General features: G+C 44.6%; 1 protein-coding gene across 1 annotated transcript in view; it reads left to right on the forward strand.

Moving 5' to 3' along the window:
• The first annotated feature begins 434 nt into the window (after nucleotides 1-434).
• PDLIM1 (PDZ and LIM domain 1) overlaps nucleotides 435-23,657 on the forward strand; it is a 40,310-nt gene continuing 17,087 nt past the window's right edge. Inside the window, exons 1-4 of the mRNA XM_033131261.1 lie at nucleotides 435-676; nucleotides 16,362-16,513; nucleotides 18,104-18,188; nucleotides 21,997-22,196. Of these exons, the coding sequence (XP_032987152.1) occupies nucleotides 581-676; nucleotides 16,362-16,513; nucleotides 18,104-18,188; nucleotides 21,997-22,196 (533 nt within the window). The 5' untranslated portion in view covers nucleotides 435-580. The remainder of the gene's footprint in view (nucleotides 677-16,361; nucleotides 16,514-18,103; nucleotides 18,189-21,996; nucleotides 22,197-23,657) is intronic.

The following is a 23,657-nucleotide window of genomic DNA, read 5'->3' on the forward strand; positions in this document are numbered from 1 at the left end:
GGCCTCGGATAAGTCTTCTAACCACAGGCCGACACAGTTACAACGGCTGTAAAATGGAGCTAAAAGCTCTTGACTGCTTCATAGCCTCAAATGAGATCATTCGAAAGCACCTTTAACACATCATTCTTTTACAAAAAGCAAATGTGAAGATGGAGCTGCTCTCAGAGGGTTGAGTTTGCACAGCACTTCTAAACTCGTTTTAAAAAGCGCATAGATCAGGTCTGTCGGAACATGCTTGCCTCTCACCTAGTGCCCTGGGCGGTGCTGGGGTCCGGGGCGGAGCTGCTGGGAACTGGGCCCCCTAACTAGACTCACCGCGCTCTCGGACCGACTTCCAGCTGCGGCCCTCGGCGGGCCACGGGGCGGAGAACCGTTGCGGGCCGTAGGCGGGAGGACGGGCGGGGCTGGCGGCCTGATCCCGGCCTGGGCGGAGCCGCCCCCGCCCCTGCTACCGCCCGCCCCCGGCTCCCCTGGCCAGCGGCGCACGCTCTTTCTCCTATAGCTTCCCCGGGAGCCCAGCGCGTCGCGCCGCGTCCAGTCGCGTCTGTCCCCGCGGGTCAACGCTCGCTGTCGCCTCGCCATGACCACCCAGCAAATAGTGCTCCAGGGCCCGGGACCCTGGGGCTTCCGCCTCGTGGGGGGCAAGGACTTCGAGCAGCCTCTCGCCATTTCCCGGGTAAGAACAACCTGGGACGCGAGGGGAGCAGGGTGCTCCCAGCCTGGGGAGCGACGTGGCCCGCAGGGGACCTGGGAAGGCTGGGGCCCGGCGAGCGCTGTCGGAGACGGCGGTTTCGGGAGCTGGGGACGGAGCTGGGACCTCGGGCGCATCCAGGTGCGCCGGGAGCGCTTGCGTGGAGCGCTTTCCGCGCGTCTCGGGCTCGTCGCCCCCGGCAGCCCCTTCCCTGCCGCTGCGCTCCGGGGCGAGCCGGGCGGCGGCCGGGCGCGCACTCGCCAAATCCGCGAAATAGAAGGGAGCAGTTGGAGTTCCTTCGCCCCGGAAGCGCGGCCGGGCGTGTGGACGCGCTTTGTGAAGCGGCGAGGGTTTGGGGGTCCCCGCGGATTTCGCACGCTGGGGAATAGTAGTAGCACTTCTCGGTTCTTCACAAGTCGCAGAGTGGCGGAAAGTCGTTTGGAAGCACCCTGGACGACCTGGAAAGGGAGGTGGAGTGTGGGGGGCGAGTGGGATTAACTTTAAACACACAACCGAAACAACTCGTTTCCCACTCTTTGGATCTCAGCCACGGCCTCGTCTCATCTCCCTAATTCCTTTTTGGAGAAAAGGTGAAAGTTTGGAAACCATAAAGCCCGGACAGATCCTCTTGGACATACCCTTCCCCCTGCAGGAGGTGGCCATGGCCATGGACATATTTCTTCTCAGCATTCCCGGATTATCAACGGATCAGCCCTTTCCCCACAGGGATACTTAAGTCAAAGGAGTAACTGAAAACTTCTTAGAAGGGCCTCATCTCTGGGAGGGCACAGGTTCAATCGGAGACCACAAGAAATCTCAGAGACCCAGACTCAGTGTTTGGAGGCCCAGGCTTTGGTCATCTGGTCTGGGCTAAAGGCAAGCTTGGTGTCCCACTCTCCGAGAGTGGCCACATTCAGTGCCTGCACCTAGGAGGGGACCAATAAATATTTTTTGACTGAATGATATTTCAGTAAAGGGAGCAAAAAAAAAAAAGCACCCCCTGTTGTCCACACCTTGCCTAAAGGGCTCACATTCCATTCTTGGGCCCATCTATTTACTGACGGTGACCCTATACTGGCCTCCCCAGCCATCTGAATCTCTCTCTTTTTGCTTGGAGGGGGTTATGAGGGTGGGGAGGGAAGGGGAAGATCCCTACGGCTGCTTTTGACTTAGTCCCCACTTCCAGCAGCTGAAGGAGTATGTGGGAAGTGCAGGAGGAAAGGAATTAGGCGCCTACTCTTGGCTTCTCTGCTGCCCACAGTCTTACCCACATTTCTTTCCAGGTGGGCCTAGTGGATTTAGGGAGTCTTCTCTGACCATCCCACACTCTGCGCCCCACAAAAGGCGATGCCGTATTCAGTTCTTAGGCCCTGTCTCCCCCCTGTCTTCCATATGCCATCCCAAGGTGACCTCTTTGATTATTCTCGCAGGCACAGGCTGTCTTCCCAGCCACTGAATTCCTCAAGCGCAGAAACTGTGCCTTCCCCTAATCCGAACCCCCAACCCCAAGCCTGACACAGAGCTGAATCTGGCCATGCCCAGTAAATCTTTGCAGGCTTATTAATAAATGCTTGTCCAGGGAAGGCACATTTAGACTCGCTTACCTCATAGTCCATTTGTCCCTGCTCTTTGTGTCTATAATTAACCTGTCAGCCCTCTCCACTTCTGAAATTATTATATATGCCATGAAACCTTTTTTTAAGAAGTAGAAGATATATTGGCAATTTGTTAAAAGGGCAGTTGCCACCTGGCATTTTAACTACTTTAAAAACTCTCAATGCAAGTGGCACTGTGTGGGAATGAAGCTATGTGGTGGAAAACATTGTAAATTCATTAGTTTGTACCTCCGTATATTAATTATTTATTAGCACATGTTTAATGAGCATATACCATATTCCAGAAACTGTGTAAAGCCCTGGGGTCTCAGAAATGAGAGGGCACGACTCCATTCTCAGGTGTGCAGCGTCTAGTTAGGGAAGCTAATCTTGATGATGCCCTTGGCAGGTGCTTTAATTGAAAAGTGAAAGTGGCTCAGGAGGTGACAGTCTCATGGTGACAGTAGTTTCCTTGTTTCTTACTCTCATTATTTCCACATGGAAAAATGTGGGCTTACTCCTGGTAATGGGAAAGTCATTGTCCTGAGGAGGTCCTGAGGGGACCATCTGAGATCTGGTGCTGGTTTGGTGTCTGCTCCTTACTTGAGCTGTCCTGGGATGAGCCTTCTGTTGTCTGAAGCTGCCTTCTTTACCTCTGCTGTGAGTTAAGGAATCTAGAAACGGTGACTAATCGTGAGGAGGTGTAAGCACTTTGAGAATTACACCTTCTGGTTGGCAGGTGTGCTACGTTTATCATCCTAGGCAGATAGTTTGCTAGAATGGTTTTGTATATATGTAGACTTTGAGCCTCCACACCAAAGCAAACCATAAAATTAGGCTGGTAGAGGAGTGCCTTTTGTTTAAATAACTATATTTGCTTTCACCTACATGAATTATTCTGGTATTGGCCCTAGTTTTTTGTTAAACTGCTAACGCCTCTGAATATGATTCTGTAATCTGTGTACTTGAAATTGTTTTTTTTTTTTAACTTATTTTTTATTGTGAAATAACAAAGTCATAAAATATAAATGCATAGCAAGCGATTGTAAAGTACATGTTTAATTACCAACCAAGGCAAGAAATAAAACATTGCCGGCACTCCAGAAGCTCACTACACATAACCCTGTCCTGACTTATGTAATCACCTCCTATGGAAAAACCTTGTTTTTCTTTATAGTTTTACCATCTAAATATGCATCCTGAAAACTAGAGCTTAATTTTCCCTGTTTCTGAGCAGAATCATACAGAACACATTGTGTGTGTGTGTGTGTGTGTGTCTGTGTAGCTTACTTTCACTCTTCAACATTTTCACCTATTGTGATAAACTTAAAATTTCAATCTAGGTTTTCAAACTTTAAATGGACATAAACTACTAGCTTTCTTCCTTTCCCAGTGTTTTATTTAAGTCCTCTACCTTGGACTCCCTGTTGATCCAGACGCACATTTGCCTCTATCCCCTGAGATTATTTTCTGTCCGTTCCTGCTCCACATCTATGGTTGTCTATCTCCGAGATTTTTTTTTTCTATGTCAATTTCATATTTCCTCTAGTTGCTGTCAAGGGAAGCCTTCAGAGAATTGACACCCATGCTGAAAAGTACTGCTCAGTTTATGTTGACTTTCTCTGAGAAGACAGGAAGGGGTGGGGTCAGAGATAAGGGGATGCTCTTATCGGGAGGGGCTGCTCACTTGCCTCTTGACCCCTGGGGAAGCCTTTGCTAAGAGCACTGTGGTTTTCTGGGGGATTGCTTAATATCCTAAGGGGTGCTTAATAATGAATGTTCTGTAGCCAGAGGTTCTTTTCTGATTTTTTCAAAGAGTGTTATTTCCGGACTCAAGTAGGTTTACATCATATCCTAAAGGTCGAAAGAACAGGGCTCATCTGTCAGATTATGAAAAGCAAGACATGTCCATAAAGCCTTATTATACATTAATGGCCCTTGCTCTGCACTCCCTCATTCTTTGGAATCGATCACCTGGGAAATATTCGCTACTCCAGTGGATCACTGCTGGTCTAAGCAGAGAGGAGGGAGAGGATGAATGGAAGGGAATGGCTTGTTAGTGAGGGTTTGAGCCCCCTGGCCTGAAATTCACCAACCCATGTTTTGACCAGCTGATCAGAGACCCTCCCCTCCCCCAGCCTTCTGGGTGCCAAAAGTGCTGGCTTGTCTTTGAGGAGAGAGGGGAGGAGAATGGCTTTAAGGTACTGCAGCGCTGCCCATGACTGAAAGGAGATTGTCATCTAACCGCTGGGATCTCACTGTCACAGGCTGATCGGGACTGGGAGAAGCACCAAGGAATTGCTCTGGTGATGAGACGAGGCTGAGACTGGCTTCCAGGCTGTGCTCATTGCAGGCTGTGCCTTGCATTGCTCCACAGGGGAGAGCAAAGCTGGTCATCTTTGCCTTTTACAGAGAGGAAGCTCAGGTCCCTCTAGGTGAGGTGATTTGTGTGAATTTACATAATTTTTCATTGATTGAACTACTTAATGACCTTGTGAAGGACAGGGTAGGGACTGGTTAAAGTGAACTAAGTGGCCGCGTTAGAAAATTAATTTTTAAAGGATGATTTGACTTCCAGCGTGTTTCAGGAAAGTCCAGGGAAGCTGCCAGAACTTCTGTATGATGTCTGCTCAAATGTCCAGCGCAGTGACTCAAACTGAGCTCCAGTCCTGAGCACCACATTGGGTGACCCTGGGCAAGTCACATACCTTCTGTAGGGCTCAGTTGTCTGTAAAGATAAAATAAAATAGTAAACAAACAAGCAAACCCAACGCTTTTGTACTCTTTGAATATAAGGGCCCACTTTTTATTATAAAAAAAATATCCCAGCCTCTCATATGGCATTAGTTGCACCTTCAACCATGAGTTGATTGAGAAAACTTATTATGAATTCAGAAATGTTTTCAGATGGATAAGAACCTCCATTTACACTTGAAAGATTTTTTTTTTTAAAGATTTTTTTTTTATTATTGGGGAAGGGGAACAGGACTTTATTGGGGAACAGTGTGTACTTGCAGGATTTTTTTCCAAGTCAAGTTGTTGTCCTTTCAATCTTAGTTATGGAGGGTGCCGTTCAGCTTCAAGTTGTTGTCTTTTCAGTCTTAGTTGTGGAGGGCACAGCTTAGCTCCAGGTCCGTTGCTAGTTGCAGGGGATGCAGCCCACCATCCCTTTCCCTTGCGGGAGTCGAACCGGCAACCTTGTGGTTGAGAGCCCGTGCTCCAACCAACTGAGCCATCCAGGGGCAGCTCAGCTCAAGGTGCTGTGTTCAATTTTATTTGCAGGGGGCGGAGCCCACCATCCCTTGCGGGACTCGAGGAGTTGAACTGGCAACCTTGTGGTTGAGAGCCCACTGGCCCATGTGGGAATCAAACCGGCAGTCTTCGGAGTTAGGAACACAGAGCTCCAACCGCCTGAGCCACCGGGCTGGCCTACACTTGAAAGATTTGTTTGAGCACTATTTATTTGATTGGCTTGTGATAATGACTATAGTTAAAATGTATGTAAGGCTTTTATATGCCAAGCACTATTCTAAATGCTTAATATATTCTTTCAATAACTCTCACAAGTATCTTGTAAGGCAGATAAAATAAAGATACCCATTTTACAGATGAGGAAACTGAGGCATGGAAACATTAAGTACTTTGCCTGTATCATACAGTAGTGAGTGATGGAGCTGGAATTTGGCTGAGCAGTCTGGCTTTAGAGCCCATGGCCTTAATCTCTGTGTCATACTGGTATTTTAATAGCAGCTAACATTTATTGAATGCCTATTCTATGGTAGGTGTGCACTTGAATTACCTTCTTTACTCCCCACAACCCATCACACACGGACACCGCACACATAGTCGCTAAATTGCAGAGCTGGGATTTGAAGCCGGGCAGACTGACTCCCAGGCCAGCTTTAACCACAATATTCTGCCTCTTGATAAGCTGTAACTGTCACTAGTTCATTTGGGATCCCAAAGCCTCTGGTGCCCATGAGGGTGGTTGGCCAGGTAGCCTTCCAGCTGCTCTGTGGCCTCAGCCCAAGTGCTCCAAGATCCAGCTCAGAGCATCCCAGAGAGCAGCACCTCCCCTCCCTGTCCCTCCTTGAAAGCCAGAAGCCCTGGCTTCGCCTGGGAGAACTGACAGTCCAGCTATGGATTCCATGCCCATGTGGATAGTGAAGAACAGAAAAACAGAGAGTTGAAGGGCTGGCCAGAGAAAAGCCTGTCTGGGTGGCGAGGAGGGCATTTGGGGACAGTTTTTGTGGCAAATGAACATGACCAGGTGGTGGACAGATCTAACTTGCCCAGCCAAGGATGGGCCCAAAAAGTGGCAACCCAGCAGGTCCAAAACGAAATATACCTATGAAATCCTAAGACAAAAAAAGTTACTTTCAGTGTGATGCTTAGCAGCCTGTATGAATGTTGCTATTGTGACTTGCCTCATTGCGAGGGAACTGGGATGCTCGTCAGTAACAGGTCTGTGGTGTACTTTCTCGTCCATGGTACATGGCATTCTTGATAAATGCCATAAACATTAAAAATGCTTCTCTGAAGAACACTCTGGTCTTGTAGGCGGCCAGGTTCTTGACCAAGGACTCAGGGCCTAATTTTTATAGACATGACTTCTCATACCAAGCGCGATAACAAGGACATAGGTGTGACGTATATAAGATAAAGGTAACAAATGCATAGAGATAGATTAAATTTACCTCCATTTCTTTTTCAAAAAAATTCTAAAAAATACTCAGTTTCTCATGTTAAACGTACCTATACCCTGTGAGCCAGCAATTCCAGTTAAAGACTCACTAGAAGAACCACTCAAATGTCTAACAGTACAATGGACAAGTAAATAGTTACATGATATCAGACATCGCGGCGATGAGAATGAAGAAATTACAACTCTGCACAGGATATGGATGAGACACACACATACACACAAGTACAACTACGAGGGAAAGAAGCCAGACATAAAAGGGTTAACATATTTATATATTAATATATTTATCATATATATCAATATAATTACATTCCTACCAACTATATGTTGATATAAAAAGCATATAAAATTAATCAGGCAAAATTAATCTGTGGTGTTGGAAGTCAGGATCATGATCACCTTGGCCAGGAAGTTAGTGATGGGAAGGAGGCGCGAGGGGACCTCAGAAGTTCAGCTGATGTTCTGTTACTGATTCTGAGAAACTGGTGCTGGTTCCGTGGGCGTGCTCTCTTTGTGAGAATCCACCCAGCTATATATGTACGATTTGTATGCAAACCTTACTGTATGCATGTTATACGTCAATAAAAAGTTTACCTAGCAACCCTCGTGCTTGTTATGAAAGATTAAATACTATGTAAAAATGTGGTGGTGGCCGGATGGCTCAGTTGCTTAGAGCCCGAGCTCTGAACAACAGGGTTGCCGGTTCGATTCCCACATGGTCCAGTGAGCTGCGCCCTCCACAATTAGATTGAAGACAGTGAGCTGCTGCTGAGCTTCCGGAGGGACAGCTGAATGGCTCAGTTGGTTAGAGCCCCAAGCTCTTAACAACAAGGTTGCCGGTTCTATTCCCACATGGGATGGTGGGCTGCGACCCCTGCAACTGAAAATTGAAAACGGCGACTGGACTTGGAGCTGAGCTGTGCCCTCCACAACTAGACTGAAAGCCAACGACTTGGAGCTGATGGGCCCTGGAGAAACACACTGTTCCCCAATATTCACCAATAAAATTTTTTAAAAAATGTAGAAAGCATAAGGTCAAAGCCTTCCCCACACTCTTCCCCAGTCTTACTTCCCAGAGGTAAACACTGTTTGATGCAAACTTTTCCGGACTTTTTTTCCACTCATGTAGCATTTTTTAAATCAAAATACCATATCCAGGTGAACTATTTAGACATCATTGCTTTGTACATTCTGTCTTATTTTCACTGCAGTTAATCAAGAATGAAAGACATCTTGATGTGGGAAAATGCAATCTGGGTATTGGCCTGATGTGGGTTCAAACCCTATCTTGTCCATTTATTAGCTGTGTATCCTTGGGCAGGGTTAGTCCCTGAAGCCTCAGTGTCCTTATTTGTAAAGTGGGAATAATAGTACCTACTTGTCTTCAAAGGTTGTGGTGAGGCTGAAGATGTGTATAGAGAGAGCTAAGTACTATTGCTCACACATAGAAGGCATCTGGAGACAGCGGTACTATTTAAAAAATACTAATGGTAGTAGCTACTATGGATTGAGTGCTTATCATATGCCAGTCTTCTAAACTCTTTACACATGTATCTCATTTAATCCTGCCAACAACCTAATGAGGTTGATACTATTATGTTTCACTTGATACATGAGGCATAGAATAACTTGCCCAAGGTAATGTGTTTAGTTTTCAGATTTTGGGGGATGGTTATTGGAGCTATTTAAATGCACATGAGGTTCCTAGGGGCTTGTTCAGAGACTTGAGAAACTCAATGACTTCTTGATAAATAAGGTATCCTATTTTGCTACTGTTTTTTTTTTTTTTTTTTTTTTTTTTTTAACTTTTAAGTGTTTTTTGTTTTTTTCCAGGGCCCATCAGCTACAAGTCAAGTAGTTGTTAGTTGTTTCAATGTAGTTGTGGAGGGCACAGCTCACTGGCCCATGCGGGGATCGAACCGGCAACCTTGCTGTTAAAAGCACTGTGCTCTCTCTAACCAATTGAACCAATCGGCCACCCCATTACCTGTTTTTTAATATATTCCTACCTAAGAAATGATGGTTAGTCTTTCAGACTGAGAGCAATAAGTCTCTGAACTGTCACCCCTTAGTGTTAATAGTTTCCTTTTGCATCGAGCATGAGTGAAGCTGGATTAAGGTACAACTCCTCTACAAGTACCTGAACCTTACTTTATTGCCTCATTTCCTTGAGAAAATAGTTATAGAGTAACCAAGAACGTTTTGAAACATTCTTGGGGTTTTCAGGCCAACCTGTATAAGCTCATACAGTTTCTGTGGCTATAATGTGGCTTACAGCCTGTGCCATAGCCCTGGCCCACAAACAAACTGAGTCAGAAATCTGACTAAAGGGAGTTCAAAGTCTACATCTAAATGGCATACTGCAGAGCTGGGTCCTGCTTTGTCAAACCCCAGCTCGAAATCTTTTAAACTTATGCTTGAATAGTTTGACAGCCATTAAGTCAACAGACGTTGTCCGTTGTCCGTCAAGGCCCATGGCACTGAGATTGAACTTGAATTCCAAATATCTTTCTTCCAGTCTTGTTTTGTGTAATACCAAATTATAACTGTATTTAAGCTATCTCATCTACTTATAAGAAGGATTCAAGGTGATTCACAACACCAAAATACGTATTTGCAATATTTAAAACATAACACATGCAATAAGATTTAACAAAAAATTGCAACATAGAAGAGGAAAGAGATGCACCAGGACCTGTAAATCAGGTGGTTTCTGAAATTGCGTACTACATTAGCTGTGAGTTTTCTGGCCAAAGCAAAATAGGAACCATGTTGAGTTATTTAGACATCTGGAATGAAATTACTTCGACTGTACTCCATTTGCATAGCACCTTCAAGATGTTGACCAACATTATAGGGACAGAATTTTTTTTTTACTCTGTTTTGGTAAGTGAGAAATACTACTCTAACGGATGTTTCTTTCAAGGGCCTGCTATTAATATGTACTTTAATAGGAGTGTAAGCCCTTGAAGTTGTTTCTGGAGGAGCTGAAATTTAGGTCTAAGTATTTTTTGTTTACCTGATGATTTAATGTCATTCAGGGAGAGAGCTTGGGGGGGTGGGGGGGGAAGGATAATTAGCATCCCCTTTGAAGTTTCCAAACCTGATAATAAGCATCAGAATTTTCTGGGAAGCTTTAAAAAAGTATGTAAATTCCTGGGTCCTGCTGTGTAGACCTTCTTCAGTAGATCTGAGGTGGGGTGTGGGATCTATTTATATTTTTAAAACCACCAGGGGATCTGATGACTAACTTGTCTGGGAACGATTGCCTCATCCTTACAAATATCAAGAGTTTTTGGTGAGCTGGGTTAATTTCTGGCCTAAGGTTTAGATGTCAGTTCCAAGGGCCAAGGTTATCATTGTTCTGTGAGCATTCAGGAACGTGACCTGTATTCCTGTCCAGGGGTAAAAGTCGGAGAACCTTCTGAATAGACAGAACTTTTCCCTGGGGGTGTGGGGGGAGGAAGCTCTGCATCAGAACTGTTTAAACTATTTTACAAATATTTGGTTAAAACTTTTATTCTGTCAAAGGATGACAGCACAATTTGTCGTCTAGATGGGAGCTCATGAGAGTGAAATGGGAGTGCTTTTGACAATTAGAATGGGAAAATAAGTTACTCTCCTGGGCAAGCCAGGGTCTTTTATAATCCTAGTCATGAAATGTTTCTACATATAATGTTGCTTTACATAACTTTTTAACTAGGCCAGTGGTTGGTTACAAACACGTTTGCATGAAGGGGTCAGGAGGCAACATAAATGAGTTTTGACTCCAAGGTGAGGTAGTGCGAAAATGATGAGAACTGGTACCAGATTTCTGTGTTGGGGGCAATAGAGTGTAGTCGGGGGCTGTGGCTAAAGGGAGAGCATGTGCCTCATGGAGAGGGGACAGGTTCTGCAGCTGGTGCCTATTTGTTGCCATATGGGAATATAGGTTCAGAATTGCTTGATTTTTCATAAGAAGCTGAGAATTGAGGGTTTGTATGAAATTTACCAATGTAAATTTCATATTGTAAATATGAAATTTCATATTGTAAATATTGGCAAGTAATTTAAATTAAGAAAAAGAAGACCCCAAGATTGTGGGCTGGATTCATTTCTTGGACCATCAGCTTTCAATCTTGAGCCTGGGGAGTTGTAGGCACCCCATCTAGCTGTCAACTAAACATGTAATTTTAATGGAACTGCCTTCTGAAAAGTCCACTTCCCAGTGGCCGGCCTGGGGGCTGACTGGGCGACCCCCTGTATGGGTCTCTTCCTTTGAACTGCAATTATGAGAGTACTGTCAAATTCAGTCACCTTAATCTAGCAGGACTAAGGCTCAGTGGTTGTTTCTTGGCAGTAACTGGGCAGCCAAGTCAGAGGTTATGTTTAAATTCCTTTGTCGTTCCCCATTGTTTTCCAGATAAAGTACAATCTTCTTAGAAGGAAAATAACAGGGCTCTTAGAGGCCTGATCTGTGTTTACGTCTCCGGCCTCATCTCCTTCCTTTCCCTTCACTTCCTGTGTTTCATCCATGCTAGTCCACATGCTGTTCCTGTAACTTGGCATGCTCTTTCCCACCTCCTATAGTGCCTATGCACAGTTTTAAGCAACACCTCCTCCAGGGAGTCTTCCCTGATTCCACCCTTATCGTCCCATTGCCTCTTTGCTTGCAACTCATTAGCAGTTGTATATGTCTGCCCCCCCGACCCCCCAATTTTGGGAGCTTCTGTTGGCAGGCACCATCCTTTTCACGTCTGTATTCCAGTGCCTTGTGTGGTTCCTGGAATCTACAAAGAATAGCTCATATTTCTAGAGCTCAGCAGTGTGCTCTGCCTGAATAATCTCATGTAATCCTCACAATAGGAGTGTTATCACTGATGTCAGGAGTGTTATCATCCCTGTTTCATAGATGAGAAGAGTACGGCACACAGAGGTAAAATATCCCACCCAGAGTCACTTGGCTTACAAGTGGCAGAGACAGGACTTGAACTCTGGTCATCTGACTTCAGAAGCCATATCTTAACAAGCTACACTGTCTTTCAGAATGTTCATAAAGAATGACTGGTGAATGAATGAATGAATGAGAGAGAGGAGGGATAGAGTAGAAGAAACATGCCATTATTTCAGAGGAGGAAGGTTGCCTCTTCATTTGTCATGGCTAGTGGGTACAAATCCAGTTCTGTGTAATAGCATTATTTCATTATTCAGATGTAAGTTGAAAAAAACGGGAGAGATGCATCCTAGTCCTATTCTGTGCCATTTAGAAATGGCATTAAACTCTTCAAAATCTTGCATACTCAGGAGTCTGACCGCAATGTTTTAAAGATGTTTTAGGGACTTGCAGAATAGGGCGAGTGTACTGGTTGGGCCCTGAGCAGTGTCTGCCTGGGGCAGGGGCAGGAAGGAGGGAGACATGAGTGAATTCTGCAGAAAATGGCGGGTTGTTCTGGAATGGAAATTGTTGTGCCATTTATTCTCATGCAGCAGGAGTTGTGTGATGGAGTTTGTATGGTCCCTGGGGAAGAAAGCTGGAAGAGGGTTTTTGAGGATGTCCGTTAACTAATGGGTCTATTTCTTTGGAGGAGAGGATAGGATTTCTTTTTTAGAAATTGAAACTGACTCCATTATGAGGTGGTTCTGATGGAATTTGACGGTCAGGAGGAAATTCCAATAGACAGTGTGATATACTGGGTTAAGTGGATGGACTCTGGAGCCCCACGGCCTGCCGCTCAGCTGCTATATAATCTCAGACAAACCGCTTAATCTCTGTTCCTCCATTTCCTCATCTGTAATGAGGCAATAATATTGCACACCTAGTAGTATCACTGAGGATTGCTAAGTTAACCCTTGCTAAGTACTTAAACTATGCTTGGCGCGTAATAAGCACTTATTAGCTAACGGCTATGATTATGAGGAATAGTGAGAGTGTTGTAAGAGTTGGAGTCCACTGGTCAAGATGGAAACTGACTAATGTTGGAGACACAGGCCCTTGTCTCCTAAGGCCCTTTTTGGTTTTGTGTTCCGATTCGGTTATGTTGTAAGCGGTGAGGTTACTTGGACCCAGCTCAGCACAGAGCACTGTCCTGTGGTGGGAAGCAGGGGTCTGTGGCACTCCAGTACCTTTCGTGGAAGACCACGGCCGATAAATCTCCTAAATTCTGGATTTCTCTTTGGCTCTGGCAGTTGAGCTTATATCATCTGCTGATGGCATCGTGGTAAAGCAGAAAGGGAATGGAATTTGGAATAAAGGGATCTGGTGTCAAGTCCGGGCTCAAGCCTTTAGATGTGTGAACTTGAATCAGTCAAGCTTCTGTGAGTTAATTTCATCACCTGCAAAAGTTATATGTTGGTGGTAAGGTCATCATTATTAAAATCTCAAATAGGAGATTGTATGTGAAAGGGTTCTGTAAAAGGCAAATCTATAATTTGTTCAAATCCATTTTTTTTAAAAACCAATAGCTCATGAAAGAATGAATTTAATCTGTTTATGTGTGATTCCATCCAAGTCCCATCTGATGATGTTGTCTTGTACTTGCTAAGATTTCCTTTGGATTCCCATCAGTTTGGCTTAAAAAAATAAAAATCAGAACAAACAACAGGGTGGGCAGGCCATGACTACTCAGGCTCAGGGCTCTTAAGACCGGTTCTAGCTTGTCCAGGACCTGCCGGATGTACTTAGTAGAAATGCCTCTCCCACATGACAGTTTGAACCAAATGCTGGAAATTACAGAGTTCTTAGCAGCTGAGCATATGAAATTAAAAGAAACTTCTGTTGTTATCTTTTCAAACCTTTCCCCCACTCCTTATCTCGTCATTTTAGTTTTGTGAGTGGTCATATGCTGGGACAGTGATATTGAGGGAAATGATTATTTGATCCATTTTGAAATAGTCATTTTTTAAAGGATAAAATGAAGTAGCACGATTACATATTTAACAACACTAGATATTCCAGATTCAATCATTCATTGGATAAATATATATTGAGTACCTACTATGTGCTGGGCACATATATATTGAGCATTCACTGTGCTGGGCACTGGGGATACCACGGCGCCAAAGGCAGACAAAAATCCTGCCCTCACACACCTTACTGTTTAGCCAACCCTTAGACAGTAAGTAAATAAACTCAGCATATAGATGTATAAACCGAATGGGACAGGTGCCATGATGAAGAAGAACAGTGTATCAAAAGGACGATGGGGGAAAGGGGCCTCTCTGAGAAGGGTCATTTAAGCTGAGACCTGAAGGATGGATGAGAAGTTAATCAGGTGGAGGTTATAGCAAGTGCTAAGGTCCTGAGGTGGGAAAGAAACAAGGAAGACCCCTGTGGCTGGAGCTTAGTGGGGGAATGGCATGATGAGGGTGAGAGGGGAGGCACGGTCCTTGGGACTTTGTTGATGATTTTGGATTTTATCCCAAGGGGACTATTCTTTAACACTGTTAGATTTGGTCATGATAAATGGGTTCAATCAGGCTGCTCTCTCTGGAGGTAGAGTTTGCCAACCCAGAAGCACTGCCAATCCCGAATACAGGGATGCATAAGGCCATTTTTAAAACAAGGGGTCTGTATTGTTCTTTAGAAAAAGTGACATATACATGAAGTCATACCAGATCAATCTTCTCAGGAAGACAGGCAGAAAATGAGAGGAATTTTTGTACTGCGTGTACTGGGTGATTCAGAGGTTAGCTCCACCATGTTGACTGAAAGGAGAGCAGCCTATTGTCTGTCTAAATGTCTTTTCCCAGTAGCTGGACGAGAAGTAGGTCTGACCTTGGATCAGGGCTTTCATTTTCTAAAGGCCAGCTCTCTGGTAGACAAATGATGGGAAAGCCAGAAAGAAAGGTTAGGGGGTCAGGGTCTCTGCACTGGTTTCCACATCCTGCTACATTCCGGGAGAGTTTTGCCTGATAAAGTCATAGTCCGTCTGCGCCAGAAGGGACCTCAAGGATCAAGTCACCCACCCTTCATTTTATGGGGTCAAGGTACTGATGAGGAGATGGACCATGGCAGCACCAGCCACCTCAGAAGGGTCAGCATTTTCAGTTTGGTGAAGGCTGATTGGAAACTGGCTGCTGAAAACTGCATCAGATACAGAAGCTTAGGGCATGAGCTTTTGTCCTGATTTGGTGGCTTGAAGGGCCTTTTACCTGTGGTTTAGCCTTACAGAGATACCCAAGTGTTCATAAGGTCTTGCTCAGTGGGCTTCCAGGAGTCAAGGGCCTTCTCCAAGGGTGGGGTGGGTGGGGTGGGGTGGGGGAGGAAGGCCGGAACCCTGTGAGCCCTGGGAGTCTGAGTCTGTTACCCCTACTCTGCTCTGGGGGGCTTGGAAGTCCCATCGAGGAAGGTCTTCTATGTCAAAGTCAGGGGCTGACCCTGCGATGATCGTAATATTTTTAGTATACCTTGGTTTAGAAAATAACCTAATAAAAAATTTCTCTGAGGTTAGTACTGCTTCAAAATGAGTTTGTATTTCATTCATCACAACAGCCCCTCTGTTCCCTTGAAAAATAGTCGTACGTTTTTGTGTGAGGCATGATATTTATTCAGTCCACATATAATGCTCAGTAGACAGATGGATTTTGATGACCCATTGCAGTAATTGACTGGCTTCCCCAACCATTGGTGGCCTGTAAATTTGGAACTGCTGGTTCAGAAGCATCAGCCTGCAGAAAACCAGCCCCGTATAGGGAATGACTATAATCATAGTCAACTTCTTGGGTGGTAGAAAATGAACCAGTGTAAGTCCATACTACCAGATTTTAAACTGTTTTTATTACTTTTTTTCTTTTAATGATGAAAGTAATTCAAGCTCATCGTAAAAGCCAGAAACATTACAGAAATGTGTAACTGAACAATTTGGTGTGCAGTATTCCAGTTTTGTTCTGTGCATAAATAGCATATTATTAAGATTTTTATGGAAATAGGATATTACTGAACATAATAGTCTCTTACGTGTGTGTGTGTGTGTGTGTGTGTGTGTGTTTAAATGTAATTGGTAATTTATTTTAAGGAAGCAGTCAGGTTCAGGAGGAGGAACATTGGGTCTGGTTTCAGGGTTTGAGTCCTAGCTCTGTAATTTACTAGTTGGATAGGATCCCAGGTAAGTCACAGACCTTTCTAAGCCTCAGTTCCAGGTCTCTAAAATGGGGACTGGTATTTATCCTTGTTTCTCAGAAGGTCGTTGTAAGGATCCACTGAGATGGTATATAGAAAAGGACTCTTAAACCATAAATATAAAGGATTGTTGTTATTGACATTTATGATTCCAGTCCTCTTTCCTTTTTAAATGCTTTGATCCATATCCATGAATATTTAATCTGGTGGTAACTTACTCAGTGGTTGCCTTGGAGATGAGTAATAACTAGCCTGTTTTTTTCCTTTTTCCAGGTCACTCCTGGAAGCAAGGCTGCTATAGCGAATTTATGTATTGGAGATGTAATCACAGCCATTGATGGGGAAAATACCAGCAATATGACGCACTTGGAAGCTCAGAACAAAATCAAGGGCTGCGTAGACAACATGACTCTCACGGTAGCCAGGTAAAGCCGGTGGAAACGCCCATTCATTTCTGATCGACTGGAAGCTGTTTGTGAACAGGGCCTGCCTCATCCATCTCAGAATCACCTACACCCCGACCACCATGCCATGTGTATTGTAGGCAGGGGGAAACATCTGTGGAATTGGACTTTCTCATTTCCTCAGTGCTTTTCACAGTGCTTCTTACAGTGCGGGTGACTTTCTCTAAGATACCTGCGTTTTCCCTTGGTCTAACACAACTAGCCAAAAATTTGAAGAAGTGGGATCAGTTAAATATTGTAAGGTGTCATGAAATGAAATGTTCTTCCTGGAAACCATTGAGAATCCACTCAGGATGCTGCTGCCGCCACACGGCGCTGAGCAGTGGGCACTGCACAGGAGATTACCATGACAGAGAGACAACAACACACTAGACAGAGCGCTGCATGTAAGTGGAAGTATGCTAAGAGAGGAGGGCTGAATGTTCTCCACAGGTTGGCGCGTGAGGAGGCCACACTGGGAGCTGTCACGGGGGTAGAATTCCTGTTCTTCTCTCGCGGAGTCTTGAAAGGGGCCCGGCGGGACCAGTTTTGAAGTGATTTGGTTCAACCTTTATGGCTCCCTATTTCTGGTGGGATCAAATTCCCATTTTCATTCTGATCTCCTGTTATGTTAACCTGCTCTTTAATGTCTCATTAACCTTCGTTTCTACAGCTCTCCGTCATGAATCTTTTGTGCAGGTTCTTAGCTCTGAGGTAGGCTTTTGGCTTGCTTCTACCTGGTGCCACAGAACCGGTGGAAGGACCAAGTGTAGGGCTGGATGTCAAAATATTTTGTACACTTCAGCGCCCTACCCCCTTGGGAGGGGAACCATTTTATCACTACCCCCTTGAAAGCACATTTACCTCTCCTTCTCATCTCCGTGTCTGTCTCAGTCCAAAGCCTCTCCTTCAAGTCCTAGTTGAAGACATTCATTCGTTCATTCATTCATAGATTAATTGATTTTTGGTTCATTTACCAGAAAATTGAACATGTTCACCTTGTATATATCTGGCACTGCTAAGCACTCTGTCAACACTAAGATAAGTACAAATTTTCTCTACCTATAAGAGAGAAAAACAAGACACACTAATGGAAACCAAGATTAGACTGAGACTGTTGCTGTGTGATGGGTACAAAGAAATCCTTGGCAAGCTCACAAAAGGAAGCATCACTTTTATTGGGTCCAGTCAAGCTGCATGAATATGTTGGTTATCTGGTTTGGATCAGGAACACTGGGAGAGAGAGAAGAGAAGCTTGTTCTGTCCTGAGCAGAGATGGGCAGTGTGAGCCATGCTCAGGAGCAAGGAGGAGGCCAGTTGTGGCTGGGGGTCAGTGACACAGTGTAGTGAGGGAGGATGACGCCGGAGAGGTCCTAGCAGCTTGGGAAGCCTCTCAGGGCTGAGCGTGGGCAACCATCGGACATGACATCAGATTGGTACTTACAAAAGATCACCCTGGTGGCAGATTGCTAGTTCAGAGCCTGGTGGTCAGGCATGAGAGGGCATTGTCCCACTCTGCTTTTAGTATAATTTCTTTAGTATGAATGAAACAGCTTTGTCAATCTCTTACAGATCTGAACATAAAGTCTGGTCTCCTCTGGTGACAGACGAAGGGAAACGTCATCCCTACAAAATGAACTTAGCTTCTGAACCGCAAGTAAGTACTTGTTCACCTTTGCCACTCCTCTCACTACCCACAGTTTTTTTTGCTTTTCACTTAGCTTAATACACTCCCATTTTTTTCTCCTGCCCTGGAGGTCTGGAGATTCGAAAAAAAAACGGCAGGGAGAGAGCCCTCCACTGTCACTGCTGGGTCCTGGCTCTTTGTTCAGTTCTTCCCGTAAAGGAACTGTGGGAGGAAAGGCCTGGAAAACCCCAAAGCAGTGACACTGGCCTGGACTGGAAGCGGGGTAGGAAGGCGATCTGGGCAGCGGGTGGAAGCCTTCCTGTGCAGAATAAGGTGGCAGGATCGTGTAAATTAAAGGAGCTGCCTTGGATCATTGTGGATTTCAGATACAAGTGAATCATGCCAGGGATAAAAATAAACTGGGGTCCCGAGGCCTAGTGATTTAGTGGTAAACTCTGCTTGTCCTCCTGGTAGCCCCACTATCTGGTTTCCATGATCTGTAGGGTGGAAATCTCTATTTTGTTATGATGAGACTTCCAGTGAGACCTTAAAATGACTAAAATGAAGTGGTAATTCATATTGAAAAATGTGGTAGGGAGTCAGTGCACAATTTGTCAGGCACATAGAATTTCCTGGGACAGGAGACTGACCTACGATCCCATATTTGTAACTAAATCTCTCAGTATTTAAGAGTATAGGTGATTTTATTTCTTCACATTAATTGCGTCTTCTGAGTAATCTACAGTGAATGGTATTCTTGTGAAATAAAGGAAAAACACAGTATATAGAACATCTTTGTAAAATTTCTCCTGCCTGACATGCTCCTTTTCACAAAGTATGTGTCCACTGGATAAATTAATGAATTATTAATGATAAGTTAGTAAGTAAATGGATAATGGCTTTTGAAAACTTCTTTTAGACTAATTTATGATTGTTATCTATTTAATCCCAATTAAAGATTTGGACTTTAATTTTTTTTCTAAATGGACACTAGTTTTTATGATGAATTGAGATACAATCAAGATAACATAGCTAGCTGTCTTTTATACATGAAACAGAAACTTGTATGAAACTGAACTCACTGGGTACATTAGTGTGGATAAATCGAGTGGTTGTATGTAAGACATATTTTCTCAAGTGGCTTCCATTAAAATGTCAGAAATCTAGTCACACAAATTTTTTTCCATTAATATAATAAAAATCATACTTAAGAATCCTAAGAGTAACATTTCAAGATCATTTTGCATCTGACATTTCGAAGCAGACATGAACACATTATTCTGTACAGCTCCTGTTAGGAAAGTTCATAAAATGGCGCTCAGTCTATAAACTGGCAGTTCTGCAAACTAATTTAAAACATGCCATAGTTATTTCAGATTTCCCAGGGAGTTCTCAGCCACTTCATTATATTTACTATAAATAAATGTTATAAAATATATGAGAACTTAATGTGTTAAGTTCTCATATATTTTATAATACAGAAGGAATGATTTTGTTTTAATTTGGTCTGTTTAAAATCCTAGTTTTCACTTGAATAAGGTAATACTTAAATTTCAATTACACTTGAATTTTAAACTTTAACATATCATCTGGTTTCCTGTATTAATATTTTGAAGGTAGTTCTCATCAGATTAAGTTCTCAAATACTTTAACATCTAATTGAGTATATTTTTCTTTTGATTCCAGTAATTCTTTGTATGAGAAACTTCCCACCTCTCATTTTTTCAAAATTTTCCACTTCCAGTCATTCTTAAATAGAGGAATGAGTAGGAGCAGAGTTCATGTATAATTAAAAGATCTGTTAGTTCATGGAATGCCAACCAACACCCCAGCTTATCTGAGGTCATAGCAGTTACACACCTAGTTTACATTTCCTCATTATTGAGTTTCCAGGCGACTGATAAATACAAAGCCCAAACAATTACATCATCCCTTCCAAAAGGCAGGCCCTGAATTACCCGCCTGACTTCTGGAAAGACCAGTATTCACATGGGGTTAGAGATATTTCTTTTATGTACAAAACAGATACATTTTTGGAAGATTCTCTGTAAAGTGAAAACCAGAATTTCCCACCTGAATTTTCTACTGACTTCCATTCTCATTGGAAATGTGTTTCTATGGAGGGAGAAGGGAATGGACATTGGTTGAATGTTTGCTGTGTACCAGGCACTGTGCTTGGCACACTAATATTTCACACCAAGTCCTTGTGAAAGAAGCTTTACTTACTTCATTTTGAAGATGAGAAATGGGCAGACAGAGAGGTATAAATTGACCAAAGCTGAACAGGAAGTAACAGGGAAAACTGAGCCAAAACAGAAATATAAGGGCTCTTCCCTGGTGCTCAGCATTCCATGCTGCTCCTAGGAATTGCTGTGGGAAAGGAGAGAGGAGCAAAGAAGTGCAGTCCTGGCTGCAGTGCTGCGTCTTTCCCACAGGCTAAGTGACATGGACCGAAGTCCCAGGCCACCCATCTGCTAGTCTGCTGCTGCCGTTCATGACTCCATAGTATCCCTTGCGCTAGTTGGGCCATAACATTTACTTAACCATTCTGTGATTACTGCTAAACTTATTTTCTTAACTAATTACACTTCCCTTTTTGTGAATGACCTGCGTGTTCTTAGCTTTTGCCCAATGTGGACAAAATCAACTCAACATAATTTATACGTTAAAACCTCGCTGATTTCAGCTTGTTAAAGAGGATGATCATCTCAATAGTGAAAAAGAAATCTTAATCACAAGAATATTTTCCTGTTGTCTTTTATTGTATATTAGTACACAGTAAATTAGGGTGGTACTTTCCATCGTAATGTTTCCAAAGAAAGCATGAAAGACTTGAAGCTTTAGTGTACAAAGAAAAAGGAAGAGCAACAGAGGACAGGAACTGGGGGGGGGGGGGTGGGGGCGGAACACAGTTGTTTTAGGTCTGGGTGTTAAGAAAGCGACCAGGGTTGAGGAAGATTTCTGGGGAACTCAGAAAACATGGTGCATGTTGAGTTTCGTCGGCTGCCCGGAGCATGCTCTCGCCTGGGAGCCAGGGTTGACCCAGAACGCCCGGGTAGAGAAAAACACCGTGCTAAAGGCATGTTAGTGTAAAAAGTTTTGGCTGTTTGTAAAGAAACTCTGAGGTACTGTGGCTGTAGTAATTATCCATGACTCCTGGCTGGCCAGTGGGGGTGGAGGGCACTTTCTCAAATTACAGAAGGAGGGGAATGAGCACAGGAAGAACTCCAAGTCCTTTCCTGCAGCTCCCCTGGTCACCGCCCTTGTAACAGGTATCTCCTGCCTTCCATCTGATTAGCTTTGTCCTTCTCCCACAACAAACCACAGATCCTGAATTCCCTTTAGCCCCCTTCTGCGGGCGGACTGAGGCCATCCCTGCCTAATCAGCAGCTGCTTCACCCTGTGCCACCACAGTCCTTATTTTGTTTGTCTAACCCTCTGCATTCTGGGTCCTTTGTCTCCCACCTTTTATTATCTCCTGCTCTGCACTGACTGAAGTGACGGCCTGTTCTTCTCTTCCTGGTACCTTAATCCCCCTGGAATGTGCCCCGAAAGGAAGTTTCAGCTCCAACTTGGATACTGACAGCCCACGGTATCAAAGAGTGTCCTGCCCAGGGCACCCCCGGAGGAGCGGAGGCCTCACGGGGCCTCAGGGAGGTACCAGAAGGCAGAGTTCGGTGGTATGTCAGAGTCTTCAGCTAAAGTTTGGTGTTGAGCCAGGGTCATTGTAGCTCGTTCAGACTTCTCTCTCCCTGGTTCTTGGTCTGTACTGTCCATCGAGGGGTGTATGTTGGATGGCCCCCCGGTCCCTGATTTGTCCTCTGATCTCTGCCCGCAGGAGGTCCTGCACATAGGAAGTGCCCACAATCGGAGTGCCATGCCCTTCACCGCCTCGCCTGCCTCCAGCTCGGTCCCTAGGGTCATCACAAACCAGTACAACAACCCCTCGGGCCTCTACTCCTCTGAAAACATCTCCAACTTCAACAGCGCCTTGGAATCAAAGACAGCAGCCAGTGGACCAGAGACAAATGGCAGAGAGTAAGTAGGCCTGTGGATTCTCCTCCAGGCCGGTCCTGGAGGGCTTTTCACACCAGGACGAGGCTTGCCCAGGCCTGTGAGAGAAGGTTGAGCCACTAGCCCAGGGAGAAAGCGGTCTACTTTAGCACCATTCTTTCTGTGTTCGTTTTCCTTATCTCTAACAAGGGGAATACAACCTGCCTTGTCGGGTTGCTGTAAAAAGAAGAAGTAACCTGTAAAATGCCCAGTACTGTGTCTGGCACATACTAATCAGTTATTCGCTGAGACTTATGTGATTATTGTCCTGATTTCTGTGATCATTGTCATCTTGTAAGTGACCGTACTCCTTCCCGAGCAGCCCTGCTACCTCCTGAGAAATTCTTCTGTATTTGCAGTTTGAGGTTTCTGCTTCTGTTCACCATCTCATCCAAGCAAGGGAGAAGTACTTCATGATGGAATTTTTGGTGAAGCAGTTTGCTTTTCTCCCCAGAGTGGCCAGTGGAAACAATAGAAAGAAGAGAAGTCCGTGAGGGTATAAATGTGTGTCTATAGGAACAGGTTCTGATCTGGGGACAGAGGCAGAGGCAGGTTTGCCCAGGAGAGAGTGGGGGCTGTCGGTGGGCAGTGTGGAGAGGTCTAAGGAAGCATCTTGCTCAGGACTAGGGAGGTCTGTCCCCTCCTGTCACTGACTGTTTTACCATAGCCACCTCTGTCTTTATTCAGCGTATCCTCTGGATCTTCTCAGGAGGGGACCCAGTGTCTGTTCCATCTCAAACTCTTTGAAGATGAATCCAGAAACACTAGGAATAACCACAGCTCATGGCAAAGAACTGGGTTTTAGGATGGAGAGTAAGAAATGGCACGTTTTCTGGGGGTGACAGAGGGATGGACTGACTAGGTCACCAATTGCCGTGTCAAATGCCTAAAAGTGGCAGAGACGATAAGGACCATGAGAGCTCTGAGTGCAAACAGGGCAGCAGAGTGGCCCATGGCAGCTGGCCCGTGCATGCCTCATTCAGAGGGGGACCTGCTCCTTGGCTCCAGCCAGACACCCCATGCTGGCCTAGGAGTCCCTTTCCTGCAGATTAATTTCATTGAAACAGTTGAAATGAAATGCCTCTTTTTATCTGAGATTTCCTGATCTTTAAATGTTGGTGACAGGCAAATTTGTTGGACTATACCGTGTGGTCCAAACTTGCCTGATCTCTCAGGATCTTTCCCACTTGGAATCTGCAGTTCTTGGGTTAGCTCTGAAGCCCGTTTTGCTGTTCCGTTTCTCCCCGATTCCTTCCCCTTTAAGAAGAGTCGGCCCAGTGCTTCGGATGATGAAATTGTAAACCTGTTGCTTCAGACTCAGGTTATAAACGATTAAGGCACAAAAGGTTCCGAATGACTTAAATGTTTGGAAGGGGCTGGCGTGGGGACCGCTTGAGGGCTTCTTGACCCTACCTACCGTGCAAAGACACCCAGACATTATTGGGC

This window comes from Rhinolophus ferrumequinum, chromosome 16 (genome assembly GCF_004115265.2).
Source record: "Rhinolophus ferrumequinum isolate MPI-CBG mRhiFer1 chromosome 16, mRhiFer1_v1.p, whole genome shotgun sequence".
NCBI classification, from domain to species: Eukaryota; Metazoa; Chordata; class Mammalia; order Chiroptera; family Rhinolophidae; genus Rhinolophus; species Rhinolophus ferrumequinum.